We start from the raw sequence: 19,336 nt of genomic DNA on the forward strand, positions 1-19,336 counted from the left end.
TAATAGGATCGCAACCCCGTTCCACCGATATTGGTCAGATTCTCAATCTCATTCAGTACATTTCATCTCGGTTAAAATACGAAGAGGAGGGATTCTCTAGGAGTCAGGCACTCCCCCGGAAGTTTCCCTGCAAATACTAGGGCACTTGGCAGCGTTGTAGTTACAGCGGACTCGTTAAGTCTCCGCATTTTCAGGTTTGAATTTCTGCCGCTGTAAACCGGGGAGAGCGCTGAAAAACCACGACTCCCAGCATGCCACCGGGTGAGCCAGGCTGACGTTGGCGCCGGTTTCTCGCGAGGTTTGCAGCTGCCGCTCCCTTCCTCGCTCAGAGCCGGTCTCGGTGCGCGGCCCGTGGGCTCCGACCTCTCTCCTCTGCCATGGCCGATCCTAAGTACGCCGACCTGCCCGGCATTGTGAGTAGCAGAGCCGCCGCCTCGGCTCCCCGACGTCTCTCTTCATCCCAGCCCAGGCCCCTCCCCTGGGGCCTTGCTTCTCTCCCCCCTTCCCGGATGGTATTCTGTGCATGTCCAGAAAGTGCAGGGGCTCTCTCTCTCTCTGACCCCCCCCCCCCCCCCCCCCCAGGCAGGCTGTGAGGAAGAGGCCTCTCTCTGCCCGACGCCCGCCTGCAGGAGGTTTCCTGGAAAAGCTGCTCAGCTCCTGTCCAGGTGTCTCTCTAATCTGCCTCAAGCTCGCTCTCTTACTTAGGATGGTGACTGGAGAAGGATCTCTCTGTAGTCACACAGAGTGGAGATAGGGAGAGAGCGCTGGATCTGCCCTGCTTTGTTTTTATTTTTTTTGTTGGGATTATGGATTGGCCGCCCAGCGCTTGCTGCTATCGGCATTACTGCTGTTGGCTGCAGGCGAGGAGGGTATGGGCGTGTACAGGATGCGTCTCTCCAGCCGCCTTATACCGGGGTCCCTCCTTGTCTTGCCCCTAAACTGAAGTGTTGTTACCCCCGAAGGGAAGCGCTGTAAAATCTGATAAAGCCTTTCTATTCCTACAAAACAAAGGGCGAGTTTTGTATTGTTGTTCAGTATGCAGATTCCGTTTGAGTAATGTAAACATTAGATCAAATTTTGTATTCAGAACATTTGATTCCATAAGAGGTTTCGTGCATATGTAAGAATATATAGATGCCGGATAGTGCGCCTGTTTCAGAAGCCTGTGCATCTGATTAACTCAGTCACGTTGGGTTAGGGGTGTGCAGCTGAAAAATTTTCATTTACATCATTTTGCTGTCTGGTTGTCTTTCTATTTATTTATTTTTTTCATTTTGTTTTAGTGCACGCTAAATGGTTTTATTTCATGTAAACACAATTTAATATGCACTAAATTACTTTAGTACATGTGCTAAAAAATGTAAGATAAAGTAAAGACATGACAGTACATCGCTTTGTGTTTGATTCACCCTCACAAATTTGGGCCTCCACTTGACGAATAATCACATTTTCCCAAATAGGGGTTGTTAGTGCATTATGAAACAGTGCAAAAGTTATAGAAACATAGAAAATGATGGCAGAAAAGGACCAAATAGTCCATCCAGTCTGCCCAGCAATCTTCTGGTAGCATCTGCTGTGCCATACAAATCACTCCCTTACTTACAGGTCGATAACAGTAAAGTGTGCTCCGTCGGAGCGCACTGTCACCCTGCTCTGGACGCGTGTTTTCCCTTACCCCTTATTCAGTAAGGGGAGGAAAACACGCGGCCCACCCGCGGCACCTAATAGCGCCCTCAACATGCAAATGCATGTTGATGGCCCTATTAGGTATGCCCGAGCGATCCAGTAAGTAAAATGTGCAGCCAAGCCGCACATTTTACTCTAAGAAATTAGCGCCGCCCAAAGGTCGGCGCTAATTTCTTCCGGCGCCAGGGAAGTGCACAGAAAAGCAGTAAAAACTGCTTTTCTGTGCACCCTCCGACTTAATATCATAGCGATATTAAGTCGGAGGTCCCCAAAAGTAAAAAAAAGTAAAAAAAATAAAAAATTTTGAATTCGGCCCGCGGCTGTCGGGCCGAAAACCAGACGCTCAATTTTGCCGGCGTCCGGTTTCCGAGCCCATGGCTGTCAGCGGGCTCGAGAACCGACGCCGGCAAAATTGAGCGTCGGCTGTCAAACCCGCTGACAGCCGCCGCTCCAGGCCAAAAGGAGGCGCTAGGGACGCGCTAGTGTCCCTAGCGCCTCCTTTTCCTCGTTTGCACCGCGTCAGCTCATTTGAATACTGAATCGCTCGCATCGGCTCTTGGCCGGTGCGTGCGCCGGGAGAGCGGGTGTTCGTCCGCTCTCCCACGGACTTTACTGTATCGGGCTGTTAGTTTCCCAAACTGTCAAAGTCAGGGCCCTTGTTGGTTGAGTTCAAGCCCTTGTTACCTCTGGCTGCAACTCCAACATTGCTCTCTGCTTCAACAGCAAAAGTTGCAGGCATGTTGGTTAAGGTTAGTAAAAACCACACCAGGTAGTTACCTCCATGTTTATTTGTCGTCCCCCACCCCCCACCCCCCAATGCTTGTTTTCCCAGACTGTAAAATCCAGTGTCCTTGTTGGATGCTGTCAGAATCTAATTCCTTTCCACCTACTGTAAAAGCAGAGCGCAATAATGGAGTTGTATCAGCAGGATGAAGGCTTATTGGTTAAGGGTAGTAACTGCCATTCCAGCAAGTTACCCCATGCACTCTTTTCTTCATTTCCATCCTCTAGTCTTTATGGATCCACAGTGTTTATCCCTTGCCCTTTTGAAATCTTTCCCTGTTTTTGTATTCACTACCTCTTTCGGAAGGGCATTCCAGGCATCCAACACCCTCTCCATGAAGAAATATTTCCTGACATTGGTTCTGAGTTGTCCTTCCTGGAGTTTCATTACTTGACCCCCTAGTTCTATTGATTTCTTTCCAATGGAAAAGATTTATCAATTGTGCATCATTAAAACCTTTCAGGTATCTGAAGATCTATATCATATCACCCCTGTACCTCCTGTCCTCCAGGGTATATATATTTAGGTCCTTCATTCTCTCCTCATAAGTCATTTGATGAAGACCCTCCACCTTTTTGGTCGCCCTTCTCTGGATCGCCCCCACCCTGTCTCTGTCCCTTCTGAGATACGGTCTCCAGAACTGAACACAATACTCAGGTCAGGCCTCACCATTGAACTGTACAAGGGGATTATCACTTTTTTCATACTGGTTATTCCTCTCTCTATGCAGCCCAGCATTCTTCTGGCTTTAGCTATCGCCCTGTCACATTGCTTCACCGTCTTCACTGTCTTATCCTCATGCTCGCTGTAGGGCAACAGTTTTCTCCCTCTACCTGCTGCTTCTGCCTGCCCTGACTGGTTCTTGTGAGCAGAATGAACCGATAAGCTGCAGGAGAAGCAGCAGTTAGTGGCTTTTAGGTAATATCAAGAGAGAAATGTGAGCAAAGGGGGGGGGGGGGGGGGTAGCAAGTGTGAAAGGTGTGAGAGCAAAAGGGGGCGGCTAAGAGGAGGTAGGGTTGAGAGAGGTGAGAATGCCAGGTCCCATACCAGCCTAAAGAATCCTGAAGGCAGATGTGTGCTAAAATGTGATAATTGTCACATGAGATGTGAGTGGTGTGATGCCAACCTATACACCGTGTTTTTTTTAATTGCTGCATATTTTTCCAGATTGCTCAGGAATCCTCAAAACTCTTAATTTTAGTTGTGGCCTGCGAGATGACAGTCTACTGCACACTATATTTCTACATTTTCCTTTTTTTATGTATTTGTATTTCTTACCCAATGCCAAGGCATTCTGGGCGATCCAAAAACATGGAGGCCTCAATATTAAAAAAAAAAACCAAAACAGTTAAAGTAGCCAGATAAGTTATCTAGGATATTCAGCAGCATCAATGTCCCTGGAAAGGATTATCTTGGCTGCCTTTATTTGGAAAAGGTAACCTAACCAGCTATCTTTGAAAAGCAGTGGTTAAGTGTAAAGTTATTCAGCTAAAGGTTGTGGGATAACTCTAAGCTTATGCACTTATATTCAAATAATATAGCCACATAAGAGCCAACACATAAAATCAAAATCTGACCTGGTGCAATGGACTCTCTTCCCTCCCATGTGAGTGTTTTGTTTTTGCTGCCCCTAGGTACGTTTGGTGCTGTTGCCCTCTTCCCTCCCCCAAAAAGTCAGATAACACGGAGCAGAGATAATCTAAGGTTCAGACTCCGTGTCCTGCAGCAGGAATTACAAAAATTATGAAGCATATTGGCAAACATTTCCATCCTTTACATTTAAACATTTTTTCCAAACTTGCTTATATCTGTGGAATTTGCGTTGCATGAGGAAATCTGATCTGAAATATCAGTACAAGGAAGAGATCTCAGGATTGGGAGGAGAAGGCTAAATGCCTTTGAATATGGACCTCATATGGGGCCCTATGCTCACAGGTCAGTATACCACAGTTTCACGCCCGTTTTGTTTTAACCATGAGTTCTACCAATCTGCCTTTTTTTTTTTCCTTTTTCCCTTTCAGATCGCATTCCAGGTTGCAGTTTTTGTTTTCTATAGAGGTGTAGACCAAACTCTTCTTAGATACTAGAGGCCCCCTTGCTCCCCATGGTGCTCAATTTTCCTTCTCCCCCGCCCCCCCGCCTACCATTGAAGTATTTCTTTTACTTTAACATTTCTGCTTTTAAATTTGAGGTGACATGCTGCAAGACTGTGGTACTGCTCTATTTTATTGGTCTTGTGATGCTGGGGGTTTTCCCGTCGATAGCAGGGCTGAATTAGCCATGCTGTATGGGAACTGTCAATCAGGGCCCAGGAGGCGGAGCTTCCTAGCAGAGTTAGATCCTTTTTTGATCCTCTGCGGCTGCGTGGGGGTTCCCGCGCAGCAGTAACGGTTCTCCTCAGTCTGTTTTTTTCCGCGCGCGGGAGCGCACGCGGAGCCCTTCTTCTCCTCAGAAGAGCGAAAAAAAAAAAAAAAATGTCAAAAAAGCAGTCTGGGTTTAAGCCTTGCCCCTGCGGCAAGATCATGTCCGTCACAGACGGGCATGATCGTTGTTATAGATGCCTCGGGCGCGAGCATCCGCAAGCCGACTGCGAACATTGCGAACGCATGTCACCTAGGGCTCGGCGTCATCGAAACTACCGTTGGTTGGAGTTAGAAGGAAAGACTTCAACAACACAGTCGTTGCCGGCACCAAAGTCAAAATCTTCTTCTCCGGTGAAAAGAGCGTCCTCCTCGCGTCCCTCACCCCGAAGGTGAGGGACGCAAAACGAAGGCCCAGGGAAATCGAGGACCAGGGACCTGGCCCTTCGAAACCAAGGGACGTCGGGAAGCAGGAGCCATTCAAGTTAACTGCACCCTCTTCCCAAAGACCTCGAGGAGAAAATCCGGTAAGAGCCTTGTTACTATCCAAGGCCGCGGGTCCGAGGTTATCATCGGCGCCGAAAAAACCCCAAAAGGAGGGGGGGGACTCTATCGGAGCGCAATAAGGCAATGCCGAGTGCTTCCAAATCGGCGCCGAAAGAACAACCGGCGCCGAAGACACACTCGGCGCCAAGGAACTATCCGGACCCGGATACTTGCAAGGCGCCAGATCGCCCGGAGCCGAAACAGCGCAGACCGGAGCCGAAGCGCTCTGCGCCGAAGCACGCGGAGCCGGCACAGTCACCGAAGCATCCGGAGCCGGCACAGGCGCGGGAGCGTCCGGAGCAGGGATCGGCGCCGAAGCCCCGGGAGCGAAGATCAGCGCCGAAAAACCCGGAGCGGGGGTCCACTGTGAAATACCGGAATTTGAAACCGGCGCCGAAGATCACGGAGCCGACACCGGCGCCCAAACATAAACTTCAAGAAGACTCGGGCTCGAGTAGAGTTAAATTGACTCACGTTCCGCAATCAGTTAAATCTGCGGACACTAAGAAACGTAGACTAGACAGTTCTAGAGACAGAGAGGCACCGGCTGTGAGCCAGAAGGCCACTCCAGACCCTCAACCTAGTGCAATTTCGAACCCTCTTCAGGAGTTAGGATCGGACAACTTGAAAACACGAGACTCTCGGGAAAGGGGGAAGCACCACAGACCACCATCAGACCAGGGGTCGAGGGACAGCATATCCTCATCTTCAAGGAAGAGACGCCATCATCGTTCAACATCATCGCCCCCCTCAAAGAGACACCATGGTGAGGATAGGAAACAACACGGGGCACGGCTACAGAGGAGATCTTCCTCCTCCTCATCCTCTCAGTACAGGAGTATTTCTTCTCGTTCGGCCTACTCCTCTCAAAAGGTGATTCCTATTTCATCATCTCAATCCCCCAACTCTGTGCACTCGGGTTTTTCCAGAAGTCACAGTGAATCTAATTGGAGTGACCATTCGGATCGGGTTAAGGATACCACTCCTCTGCCAACAAGGTCACCTAAGGGGGTACCACGGCCGTCAATGCCACAACACACTTCCAAGGCGTTCTGGGACCTTACACAGTCTCTAGCAGGCTTCTTCGACTCCCTGCAATCGACATATACCCTTCCTCCGGAATCGACGGGTCCAGGGGAACCAACAAGATCCCCGCCGCAAACTCCACGGGATATGCCGACCTCAGAAGCGCACTCTCCACTGGTATATCACAACTCTCCAACCCAATACGTGGACTCTATATCTCAGCATTCCTCACCTGATTCGTCCACGGGTTACCCCTCTGACCCACCGGAACAACCAGCGGAACCATACTCCCCACCAGAGGATCTTACGTATCCTAAATTTGTGGACAAGATGGGTAATATCTTGAAATTAGATATTCAAAAATTGCCAGAACCAAGGGCGGAAACATTTGGATTATTAAAAATTTTCGATACCCCTGGGGAGCCGTCAGCTTTACCACCACACTCAGTGTTGCATAGTGTCCTTCAGAAATCGTGGGATACCCCCTACATGCTATCAGCAGTATCGAGGAAGACGGATTTAAAGTTTAAGCTACAGAAACCTTCCATGTATTCCATTCCACAATTACCACATGAGTCTATAGTGGTAGAGTCAGCGCTGCAAAAGTATAAGAAGACAAAAACGCATACTTCGGCTCCACCAGGCAAAGACAACAAATGTCTGGACGATTTTGCGAAGAGAATTTATCAGAATGCAATGCTCACATCTAGAATTAATCATCACCATTTCTATATGGTTCAATATTTATACGAGTGTCTACAAGCCACCAAGGGCATGTTTACGGCAGGAGGGAACAGCATTCCATCCCCGATTTCAGATATGGAGGAATGCACGCGTCATATGCTGAGAGCGGTGTATGAGGGATTTGAGAATTCCTCAAGAGCTTCGGCTATGGCAATTTCGGCCAGACGACTGGCGTGGCTAAAAGCTAGTGCCATCAGGGAAGATCTACATGAAAAATTGGCAAACTTACCTTGCTCAGGCGATAATCTTTTCGGGGACCGTTTGCACGAGACCGTGAGCAAACTTAAGGATCAGGCGCTGGCAGTCCAATCGCTAGCAGCTCCATCGTCTACGAAACGATTTTTTCCATCACATAGACAACCATACACCAGACGACCGTATAGGTCTTACCAGAACTATAGACAACAGTCCTTTGCTCCTTACCAGAGGCAAACTGCTATCAATCCTCCTCAACAACAGCAGAGGAGAGGAAAGCCAAGAACCCAACGACAACCACAGCAACAACAGCAGACAGCAGTTCCAGCTAAGACTGCTCAGTCTTTTTGACTCCATTGCCACCGCTACCACCATCTCTACCGCAACACCCTCCGGGCAGGATAACCGCGTGTTACGATGCTTGGAAAGCCATCACAACAGATCAGTGGGTTCTAGACATCATTCAAGAGGGATATCACCTACACTTCCTATCCAAACCAATAGTTCCTCACTTTCCCCTGAAGGGGGGGAAGCCTTGTCAACCCCAACTGGCCCAAGAATTGACCACACTAATCCACCAAGGGGCAATTCACCCGATTCCCCAGGCAGAAAGGGGCCGGGGGTTCTACTCCCCATATTTCCTCATCCCAAAGAAATCGGGGGGCATTCGACCCATTCTGGACCTCCGAGACCTCAACAAACACCTAGTCCGGGAGAAGTTCAAAATGGTTTCTTTAAAATCCATCCTTCCCTTACTACAACACAAGGATTAGATGTGCTCAATAGATCTCAAGGATGCGTATACCCATATCCCAATCCACCGATCTTGTTGGCAATACCTCTGTTTCCAGTATCACAACCAGCATTACCAATACAGGGTCCTACCCTTCGGTCTGTCAGCAGCACCCAGGGTATTCACCAAGTGCATGGTCGTATTGGTGGCTCATCTTCGCTTACGGGGACTGACGATATTCCCTTACCTGGACGACTGGTTGGTAGTAGCGTCGGATCCGGTGCTGTTGGAATCGCATCTCAACATAGCGCTAACCTGTCTACTACGCTTGGGATTAATAGTCAATTACCCAAAGTCCAAATTACAGCCCTCACAAATTCTACAATTCATAGGGGCACGTCTGGACACGTGTCAAACCAGAGCTTTCCTTCCGGAGGACAGGAGACTGGTAATCTGTTCACTACTGGTAGCACTACAGGGCATGCAATCTGCTACGGCCAAGACAGTGCTACGCCTTCTCGGACACCTAGCAGCGGCGAACTTCACGGTTCCCAATACCAGACTCCACATGAGACGACTTCAGTGGGGTCTGAAACGTCAGTGGACACAACACACCCAGCCATTGCACAAAAGAGTGTGTATAACCAACCAAATGAGGCAGGACATCACTTGGTGGCTCAAGTTACCCACGATGAGCAAGGGAGCTCCATTCAGCCCGCAGCCGCACAATGCGGTCCTTACCACAGACGCTTCGCGAAAGGGCTGGGGGGCTCATCTGGATCGTCTAGAGACGCAAGGCCTATGGTCGCACAACGAGCAGCAATTACAAATAAATCTTTTGGAGCTCAGAGCGATTCGAAATGCCCTGCTCACCTTTCAGGACTATCTTCGAGGTCGGAGGGTCATGATATACACGGACAACCAGGTAGCCATGTTCTATATAAACAAACAAGGCGGGTCCGGTTCATGGTCCCTCTGCAGAGAGACACTACAGATCTTCGCTCACGCCCACAGACACTCCATTCACCTACAGGCCTCTTACTTGCCGGGGATTGCCAACACGAGGGCGGACAGACTGAGTCGGGTATTCCATCCGCACGAGTGGCGGATAAATCCCGAGGTGCTGCAGGAAGTCTTCAACAGTTGGGGTACCCCAACAATAGACCTGTTTGCCACGGAACTCAACACTCAACTGCCTCAATTTTGTTCCATCAGACCCAGTCAACACAGGTTGTCTCAGGATGCCTTCCTGATTCCGTGGCGCCCAACTCTTCTTTACGCGTTTCCACCGATTCCATTAATCACGAAAACGCTACAAAAGTGTATCTCAGACCGCAGTCAACTCATTCTCATAGTGCCTGCGTGGCCGCGACAACCATGGTACAGTTATCTTCGACGGCTATCGATAGCAGAGCCGATCCGCTTCCAGGACCGTCCGGATCTTCTCCTTCAGGACGACGGCCTTCTCATTCACCCGCTTCTCCCATCACTCCACCTGACTGCATGGAGATTGAACGGGCATTGTTGACTGAACAAGGAGTGTCCCAAACGGTACAAACCATTCTCCTCGAATCTAGAAAGCCGTCCACCAGGAAAAGTTACTCCTTCAAATGGAAACGTTATTCCACCTGGTGTGGGGAAAATAACCTTTCACCCATAGACTGTTCTCCGACAGCCTTGCTAGATTATCTACACTTTCTCTACGAATCGGGATTGGCCACCTCCTCGATTCGAGTCCATCTTAGCGCGATTGCAGCGTATCATCGGCCGCTCAATAATCACTCAGTGGCAGCACATCCGTTGCTCTCTAGATTCTTCAAAAGTCTCCGGCATTTACGCCCACCAGTGTCGAAACCACCGATTCCGTGGAATCTCAATGTGCTTCTGGAACAACTCATGCTCTATCCATTCGAGCCCATGGAATCTGCACACATGAAATACCTCACGTGGAAGACAGTGTTTCTGGTAGCGATAACCTCGGCCCGACGAGTCACTGAACTTCAGGCCCTTGTCCACTACGAACCTTATCTGCAGTTTCACCATGATAAAGTGGTACTACGCACTCATCCTTCCTTCCTCCCGAAGGTAGTGTCTTCATTCCATCTCAACCAAACCATTGACTTACCAATTTTCTTTCCCAAACCTCATTCAAATGATAGAGAACGCTTACTACATACCCTAGATTGCAAAAGGGCGTTGGCATATTATAAGAGAAGAACACATTCCCTCAATAGATCTTCTCAACTGTTTCTATCCTTCAACCCAAACGCTCCTGGAGTACCAGTAGCGAAGCGTACCATCTCTAGCTGGATAGCACAATGCATCAAATATTGCTATTCTGCTAAGGGAACAGAACTTTCCTCAAGGCCAAACGCACATCAAGTAAGAGCTATGGCTACATCATTAGCTCACCTACAGAACGTTCAACCAGTGGATATTTGTAAAGCAGCCACTTGGGCTTCGCTGCATACCTTCACCTCCCACTATTGCATAGATAAACAATCGGCGGGAGATGCTACCCTGGGACATTCAGTTCTGCGTACTTTTTCTGGATAAGAGCCACGACTAACACGCTAATAAAAGCGATATTCAGGGAATACGGGAGCTTTGGACTCCCATACAGCATGGCTAATTCAGCCCTGCTATCGACGGGAAAAAGCAAGTTTGCTTACCGTAAACGGTGTTTCCGTAGATAGCAGGATGAATTAGCCATGCTGCCCCGCCCACCTCCCTGTCAGTCGTGGGGTTTTTCCCGCTACGCTCAAGCTTATTTACAGACTGAGGAGAACCGTTACTGCTGCGCGGGAACCCCCACGCAGCCGCAGAGGATCAAAAAAGGATCTAACTCTGCTAGGAAGCTCCGCCTCCTGGGCCCTGATTGACAGTTCCCATACAGCATGGCTAATTCATCCTGCTATCTACGGAAACACCGTTTACGGTAAGCAAACTTGCTTTTCCCCAGTGAATCCTATGGAGCTTTGGGTGAATAAGTGGTGGCAAGCATATTGTATATGCTTTTTGTTCGTTGTATTCCTTTTTGAGTCCTTTCAAAAACACAGATAAATAAATGAAGTCATATGGAGACCTTTTGTGCTGACATCGTGGCCAGTGCAGTCTTGATGTGGTTTCCATACCTTTTTTGTATAGGGTACTTTCCATGTAAGAAAAGGCATAATGAGACTGTTATAATAAGGCCGATAATGTGTTCCACAATTCACAACTAGGTGGACTGCAAATGTTTTATGATTATATGCTTATTATTGCCCAGTTTACTACTGTGCAGCCTCTGCTCAAACCTTGAATAGTGTTTTATTTGCTGCTCTTCCCATATACCTGTTTAACATGGTCTCCTTTCAGACCTCAAATTGGTTGAGGTGAACTCTTTGTGACTCAGAAAAAGTGACCCATATGATCTTAAAAGCTCATATGCAGCAACATCTCTGCAGTCTTTGCATGTTGTGATAACTTTTTTTAAGAATGCTTCATTTATACAGAGCACGTATACATTACTTTATAACACTAAATGCCCTTAGCCACAATTCACGATCTCTGGAATTAGAAACTCCTAAGCAGCTAAAATATATACAATTCTAATCTGTATTGTTGTTATGTTCTGATCTATTTGTTGTATGCTTCTCCATTGTTACTATTATGTACTGTTATTATGTGCTCAGTTATCTGTCTCCTCTACTCCATTTTTCCAGCTACCTATGCTTCCAAGTTTTAGCCTCCTTGTTGATTGTAACTTTGCTCCTTCTGTTAAATGATTATTGATTATTTATTTACTGTTAAGTTCCTCCCTGTTTTATGTAAACCGATTTGATATGGCTATTACCATGAAGGTCGGTATAGAAAAATGTTAAATAAAATAAAGAAATAACATAATATAAAAAAAGAAATAAATTGAGCACAAATATGTATATAGTGACAAGAAGTAACATGAAAATAATAATCACTATGACAAAGGAAATTAAGGGGGAGTCAGAGAAAAAAAAGAAATTTGTGATATCTTTATTGGACCAGCAAAACAATGTTTATTTTCTTCAGAAGTACAACTTCTAAATCTCTGCGCATTGGGCAAAATGAGCTTCCTGGGTTCCTCTTATAGCCATGCTGTTTTACTTTCAGGTAGTTTCTACTCAGTTTTGGTTAGACTCTGGTGTTTTGTTTTTTGGTTTTTTTTTTTTTATTTATTGCATTTTAAAGATATACAAGTATCCACTTGTCAAGGAAATAATTCGAGTACAATTTAAGAAATACAAAATAAAAATTCCATTATTCATTAACCAAAAGTCTTCACTGTACTCAATATTAATAAAAGAAATGGAGAGCAGGAAACAAGGAGCGATACACTATGAAATAAAAAAGTAAACAATTGGTCGCCCTGAATATCCTCCACTAATACATTCACATACACCTAAGCTGTAAGTTTACATGGGGTTGGTATGAGTATCGAGAAAAGATCTTAACTGAGATGGTTCTAAAAATATGTATCTCTGTTCCCCACTCTTTACATGACACTTGCAAGGAAATTGTAGCTTGAAAGTTCCCCCCTTCTGGAGGACTTCCACTCTCATATTTAGAAATAGTTTTCTCCGCAATTATGTCTGCTAACTAAATCCGGGTAGCACCAAATCTTTTGTCCAAAAAATAGCGTTTGATTGTTACGAAAAAACTGCTTAAAAACATTATTTTTGTCCATTAAAAATGCGAAAGAAACTAATAGTGGCCTCCTTTGGGAGACCACCATCTCTTGCAATGAATCCAGAAGAGTTGTTAAATCTGGCAATGACATTTCTTCCAGATTACCTTGATTAGGATCACCAGGAAATAAATAATAAGCTTTTGTAATAACCGGTAGACTCTGGCTTTTACCCTCTTGGTCAGTGGTCAGTGATTATGGTTTTATGAACTATGTAATCCGTATTCCTTATCATTCTGCTACGCCAGTCCAGAGTCATGGGTTTAATGATACCTACTAGCAGATGGAAACAGAAGACACATCTTTTCCTGTGACATCACCAGAATATAGGATGGGTTAGTGCAGGCAAAACCAGTATTTTCTGTCTCCAGTAGATGGTAGCAAGTTCTAGACTGATGCAGTAGGATCCCTAACTCTCAGGTTTCAGTCAATGGCCTCATCTGGTAGAAGCCCCTCTATTTTTCTGGAGGGGTTTTTTTTTTTTTTTTTTTTTTTTTTTACAGGCTTCCTTGTATCAGGCTGAGCGAGCCAGTTATGACTCCCAGGTGGTTTGCAAGGCCTAGTTGAGTTTTGGGGGTAGTGGTCAAGCTTGGGAGTTTTCCCTTGGAGCGTGGGTTTTCTCCTTGGGGGTTGGCTTCTTGAGACCCTCCTTCCCAACCCCCCCCCCCTCATTCCCTTCTTTTCTCTCTTATAGTAGGTCCTCCTTTTTCTCTTGATCTAAAAAAAAGAATTGGTCTCGGAGGAAAGCAGTTCAAAGTGGCAGGAAGGAGTCACAGAAAAAGAGGGGTTTGAACTGAGATTGCTTCTGGGTTTGAGACTGCCATTTGGGGCATTAGGGTGGTGGTACTCCTTTCCCCCTCCTCCTTCCCCCTTCTAGCAGGGAAGCTTTGCTTGGGTGGTTTTTGGCCTTCCAGCCCAGGAGTTCCTCTTCAGATATGCAGCATTTTCTTTTGAGAACCAGCAGGCCTGCGGGGCCACCAGTGTGGGAGCAGCGTGGCTGAATCCTTTTGACACACATGATAGGGGATCTGAGGCCTCCAGAGAAGAAACAGCTGAGGCAGCCTCAGTCTTCCTGCTATCATCAGGCCAGTGGGCTCTGGTACAGCTGCTTCCTTTTCTTCTCTGGCTGTAGAAATACAAGAGGTAGTGGGAACGGCCACCATTTTGAATTGTCTTTGCTGGCTGTCCCCACCCACAGGGCCAGCTGTTAGTGATTCTAGGTGCCCTAAGTCCCTCATGGTGGTTTCTTATTGGAGTTTTGGTTTTTTTTTGGGGGGGGGGGGGGGGGTTGTGTTTTTACACCAGACTGCCTGTGCCATGCAGATTTGGCAAGGAGATGTTGGATTTGGTGTTGGGTCCTTCCTTGGATTCTAGGGTAGAAGAAGAACAAGAGGCATTTGGTTTTCTAGGTTCTTTGGCAGAAGGGGGTCATGACAGATAAATCCTTTTCCTCTGAGGACATTTGTTTATTTCAAAAGGATGGGATTGACCAGTCATCTCTTAGGTAGTTTCATCCATTCGGATATCTGATTCCAAAGCTGAGGAGGTCTCTGTGGGAGATCCCATTCTTTTGTGAGTTCGAAAGCCATCTAAAGCTTTTCCCCAGAAATCATGCTTCTGGCAGAATAGGAGTCCCTTTTAGGGAGATGTGGTCATCAAACGTGGGAAGACCATGAGCAAGTTCTTGTTCACTGCCAGCAGAGGTCAGGGAACTTTCTCTCTTTTTTTTTTTTTTTTTTTTTGCATGTCACAGGTTGACACGTATTTTGTCTGTAACCTGCAAAAAAAAAACTATCCTGGGAGAAGGGGGTATGGTTCTTGAAGGATCCACAGGCTAGGAAGATTGAATCTCTCTTGAAACACGCCTTCTCGTCCACTCCCTTGGTGGTCCAGACCTCATTTCTGGAGATTGTGGTTCATGCAGTTTTGCACTGGATGTAACAGCCCCCAGAAAGTCAAGAAGTAGCCAGGTTAGAATCTAGAGCTTCCTTTTTGGGAAATGTTCTGTATAACCTTATTAAAGTCTCTTTAAGGTTAGTGGCCTCTATTGTTGCAGCCAAGATGCTTTATGGTTGTCACTTTTAAAGGAACATTATTGTTCAGAAATGAATGGGGAAAAATTGGTCCAGGATTTAGGAGTTTAAACCTCAAGGTACCTGAAGATATAGAGGTCAAGCAATCTTTTGGGGAAGCAGTTCTCTTCTCAGCCAATCAGATTTAGAGGAAGTAATTGTGTAGGCACGTTCATTTGTTGCACCTTTTGTTTCGGAGGTGTATGTCCATATCTGACGAATAGATAGTAGGTGCACCAGAAAAGAATGATGTGCATGCATGTATGTGCTTTTTAATATATTTATAAATGATCTAGAAAGGGGTACGACAATTGAGGTAATCAGATTTGCGGATGACACAAAATTAGGCAGAATAGTTAAATCTCAAGTGGATTGTGATAAATTGCAGGAGGACCTTGTGAGATTGTAAGATTGGGCTTCCAGATCACAGATGAAATTTAATGTGGACAAGTGCAAGGTGATGCATATAGGGAAAAATAACTCTTGCTGTAGTTACACAATGTTAGGTTCTATCTTAGGAGTTACCACCCAGGAAAGAAATCTAGGCGTCATAGCGGATAATACATTGAAATCATCATTTCAGTGTGTTGTGGTGGTCAAAAAAGCAAACAGAATTTTAGGAATTATTAAGAAGGGAATGGTAAATAAAACGGTGGATGTTATAATGCCTCTGTAGCACTCCATAGTGATATCGCACCTTGAATACTGTGTGCAGTTCTGGTCACCGCATCTCAAAAAAGATATAGTTGCACTAGAGAGAGTGCAGAGAAGGGCAACATAATAAGGGACATGGAACTGCTCCCCTATGAGGAAAGACTAAAGAAGTTAGGGCTGTTCAGTTTGGAGAAGAGACGACTGAGGCGGGAAAATGATAGAGATCTACAAAATCATGAAAGTTCTTGAACAAGCTAATGTACATAAATTATTTACTCTCTCAGATAATAGGACTCTGGGGCACTCCATGAAGTTAGCAAATAGCTAATTTAAAACAAGTTAAAGAAAATTCTTTTTCACTCAGCGCATAGTTAATCTCTGGAATTCATTGCCAGAGGATGTGGTTATGGCAGTTCGTCTAACTGGGTTTAAAAAAGGTTTAGATAAGTTTCTAGAGGAAAAATCCATAAACTATTAATAAGCGATAGTAGCTTGAGATCTATTTAATGTTTGGGTAACTTGCCAGGTGACTTCAATTGGCCACTGTTGGAAACAGGATGCTGGGCTTGATGCACCCTTGGTTTGACTCAGTATGGCATATCTTATGTTCTTATGACTATATACGCACACACCATTTGTTTTGGCGTGCATACTGCTGAAACAAATGCACATTCCTAGCATCCTTTCGTGGAGATAAAAAGCTGAGACTTGACAATGCCAGACCTTCAGGGTCTTCCCACTCAGCCCAATTAAGGAGCAGCTGGTCCACTCTATATGGTATTTCCAGTAGGCGGCTGCCTTCAAAAGTATTACGAGGAGTGAACCCACATTATTTCAGACTTGTGGATTTGCATTGCTGTTTTCAGCACCTTTAGGGTGTCCACTTGCATGTCTCTGACCAAAAGGCATGCGGTGAAGACCACACTAGAGAGGCTTTAGTGGTAGCAGGCCATGATTCCAGTGCTGTGGGAAGCTCAGGATCAATGTTGTTACACCATTTACTTTGTGATTCCGAAGAAGGATGTTTCCTACAGGTTTGTTCTTGATTTGAAGATGGTCAACAGTTGCCTTCGTGTTCTCCATTTCCATATGGAAATCTTTTGGTCTGTAATTGTGGTGGTGAGACAAGGCAAATACTTCTCATCTCTGGATCCTTTGGAGGCTTATTTCCATATTCTTATTAGAAGGGTACATCACAGATTTCTTTGCTTTGTGTTCTAGCTCAGTGCTTTCAATTCATAGCTCTTCCCTTTGGCCCTAACACAGCTTCCAAGAACTTCACTAAGGTGATGGCGGCAATCACAGCCTTCTTGTGAAAGGAGGGGATTATGGTTAATATGTATTTTGCCAAATCTTTTCAGGAGTATCAGGTAGTCTCCACCAGAATGGTGCAGGTCCTAAAGAGTTGGGCTGAGTAGTAAACTTGGTGAACAGCAGCCTACTTTATCCTCCATCTTTGGAATATCTAGGAGCCTACTTCAATACTAAAACTGGCTAAATATTTTTGACTCTGGAGAGGATATTCACAATAATGAGTCAGGTACAAGTTTTTCTCTCCCAAGGAGCCCGGGATTATTTTCAGATTCTAGATTTGATGGTGGCTCCCTTGGATTTGATTTCATGGGACAGGGCTTATATATGGTCTCTATATATCTCGCTTCTCTCTTGCTGGTTTCTGCAATCGCAGAACTATGAAGTTCATCTGCCCCTTCCAGTGACCATCGGAAAGAGCTTGTCTTTGTAAGTGGTTCTTCTGAATCTATCCAAAGAAATGTCTCTAGAATCTTGCATCACATGGGCTGGAGAGCCAGTTGCAGAGATCAAGTTGCTCAGGGTATATGGTCAGAGGAGGTGGCCTTGCGGTCCATCAGCACGCTGGAAACCAAGGATGATAGGTTGCTCTGCTGCATTTTCTTCCCTTAGTGAGGGAGATGGCAGTTCAAATATTATCAGACAACCCCACAGCAGTGACTTATATGAACAGGCAAGGGAGCACCCAAAGTCCAGTGGTAGCCAGAGAAGTGAGTCTGCTGTTCCAGTAGGCAGAATTAAATCTGCAGATTTCAGAGTACACACTGTAAGAGTGGAGAATGTCCAGGTTGATTTCTTTAATAGAAATACATTGGATCTCAGGGAGTGGGAACCTGGCTAAGAAGCTTTTTAGAAGATAGTGGATTGGTGGGGTATTCCTTACATGGATCTGATGACATCTTGCAACACTTCCAAGGCTGTAAAATTCTTCAGGTGCTGAAAAGAGTGGAGCTCCAGTAGGATTGAGGTATTGATTTAGCCATGAAGAACAAATTGCTTTGTGTTTCCTCCCTGGCCGATTGTAAGTAAGAATGGAGGAGTAGTCTAGTGGTGAGAGCAGTGAGCAGCAAACCAGGGCAGCCGGGATTCAAATCTTGCTGCTGCTCTTTGTGACCTTGGACAAGTCACTTCATCCTCTATTGCTTCAGGTACAAAACTTAAGTTTGTAGGCCCTCTGGGGACAAGGAAATACCTACAGAACCTGCATGTAATGCACTTTGTAGTTCCTGAAAAAGCAGAATATAAATCAAATAGAAAGAAATAGGATCTTGAAGGATAGAGGATTATTAATCAAACTGGTTGCTCTAGATTGGCCGAAGAGGCTATGGTATGTGGATCTGGTAAGGTTACAGGTCAGTTCTTATCTTTGTTCCTTGGGTCTTGAGACTTGTTAAGCTAAAGGCCTGTGAAAGGAGGTCTAAAGTGGTGGCATATATAGAACACACACACCTTTTATAAAAGCAAAACTTAGTTTACTAAATATGATAAAAATAGGTATAAAACTGTATAATCAAAGTGAATATCAGTAATTAACAAACCTCATCACAATAAGCATTACATTAATCAAGACAAATAGTTATTGCAATAACAAAGATAGAAATAAAGAAAAGAATCTATACAGGAAATACTTCCACCATATGCTTTCCTTTCTATGAGACAGTATATTTTTGAAAACGAAAGGCTGTATGAGCTTGGAGATTCCAGAAACCAGCTTGCTCGCTCTTTGTTCATGGGCCATCCAAAGAACATTGTCAAATGTCCTTATATTCTCATTTTCCTGCTTTCATCCAGTGTCTGCAAGTGTTAAGTGCTCTGACTTGCACTCATAATTCTGACAATAGCCAGCCATAGCTCATTAACTCACAGTTACAATAAGATTTATTGCCCAGCTATGACTGTTAGGGAGGTATCCTGTGCTAGACTCTGAACACTGGCCTTCACTAGCCTTATCTCTTTATCTCTTAGAAAAACAAAGGTTAGAACTGAAGAGTTTTCTGTTTATCTTCAGCTCATTAGTAAACACGCAGTCTAGAAAGAAAAACAAAAGACATAATGCTACAGTCTCAGGCCTTCCTTATGCTTAAGCTATGTGCAATGTACACATTGATCCACATTTATCAATTATTGATTATTGTTTTGATCCACTATCAAAATAACTACTTAAAATTATTTTAACATAAGGCCAATACTAATAAAAGATCACCTCCATTCTTTTTTTTTTTTTTTTTTCTTAGTAAATTTTATTGCAGTCCAAACCAGAAAAATACAGGTGCAACAATTCACTAGACATTATAAACCAGCAAATTTCAAGGACAGCATTACAATGTTGTAAGTAAACCCCCTTCCCTCCCTCCCCCCTTTATGCTGTAGAATCCAGCATCATGATACAAAAATACAAATTAAACATCAGTATACAGGGTGATCACCGATAGTAAACTCAGGTGTATTATTATTAACATGTCTGAGAAAAACAATCGTTAGAAAGCTGAATTAAATACTCAATGTGGGCAAGAGGGGCTTGTC

The 19,336-nt window shown here is 45.2% G+C and overlaps 1 protein-coding gene across 4 annotated transcripts in view; it reads left to right on the plus strand.

The window, feature by feature from the left end:
* The first annotated feature begins 215 nt into the window (after positions 1 to 215).
* Positions 216 to 19,336, plus strand: part of DCTN2 (dynactin subunit 2) — a 98,042-nt gene continuing 78,921 nt past the window's right edge. For 2 of the 4 annotated variants that reach the window (XM_029594583.1, XM_029594584.1), the window contains exon 1: positions 216 to 413. In XM_029594583.1, the coding sequence (XP_029450443.1) occupies positions 378 to 413 (36 nt within the window). In that variant the 5' untranslated portion in view covers positions 216 to 377. The remainder of the gene's footprint in view (positions 414 to 19,336) is intronic. The other 2 variants (XM_029594585.1, XM_029594586.1) reach the window with 2 other exon arrangements.

The sequence above is a fragment of the Rhinatrema bivittatum genome, chromosome 3 (assembly GCF_901001135.1).
Source record: "Rhinatrema bivittatum chromosome 3, aRhiBiv1.1, whole genome shotgun sequence".
Lineage (NCBI taxonomy): Eukaryota > Metazoa > Chordata > Amphibia > Gymnophiona > Rhinatrematidae > Rhinatrema > Rhinatrema bivittatum.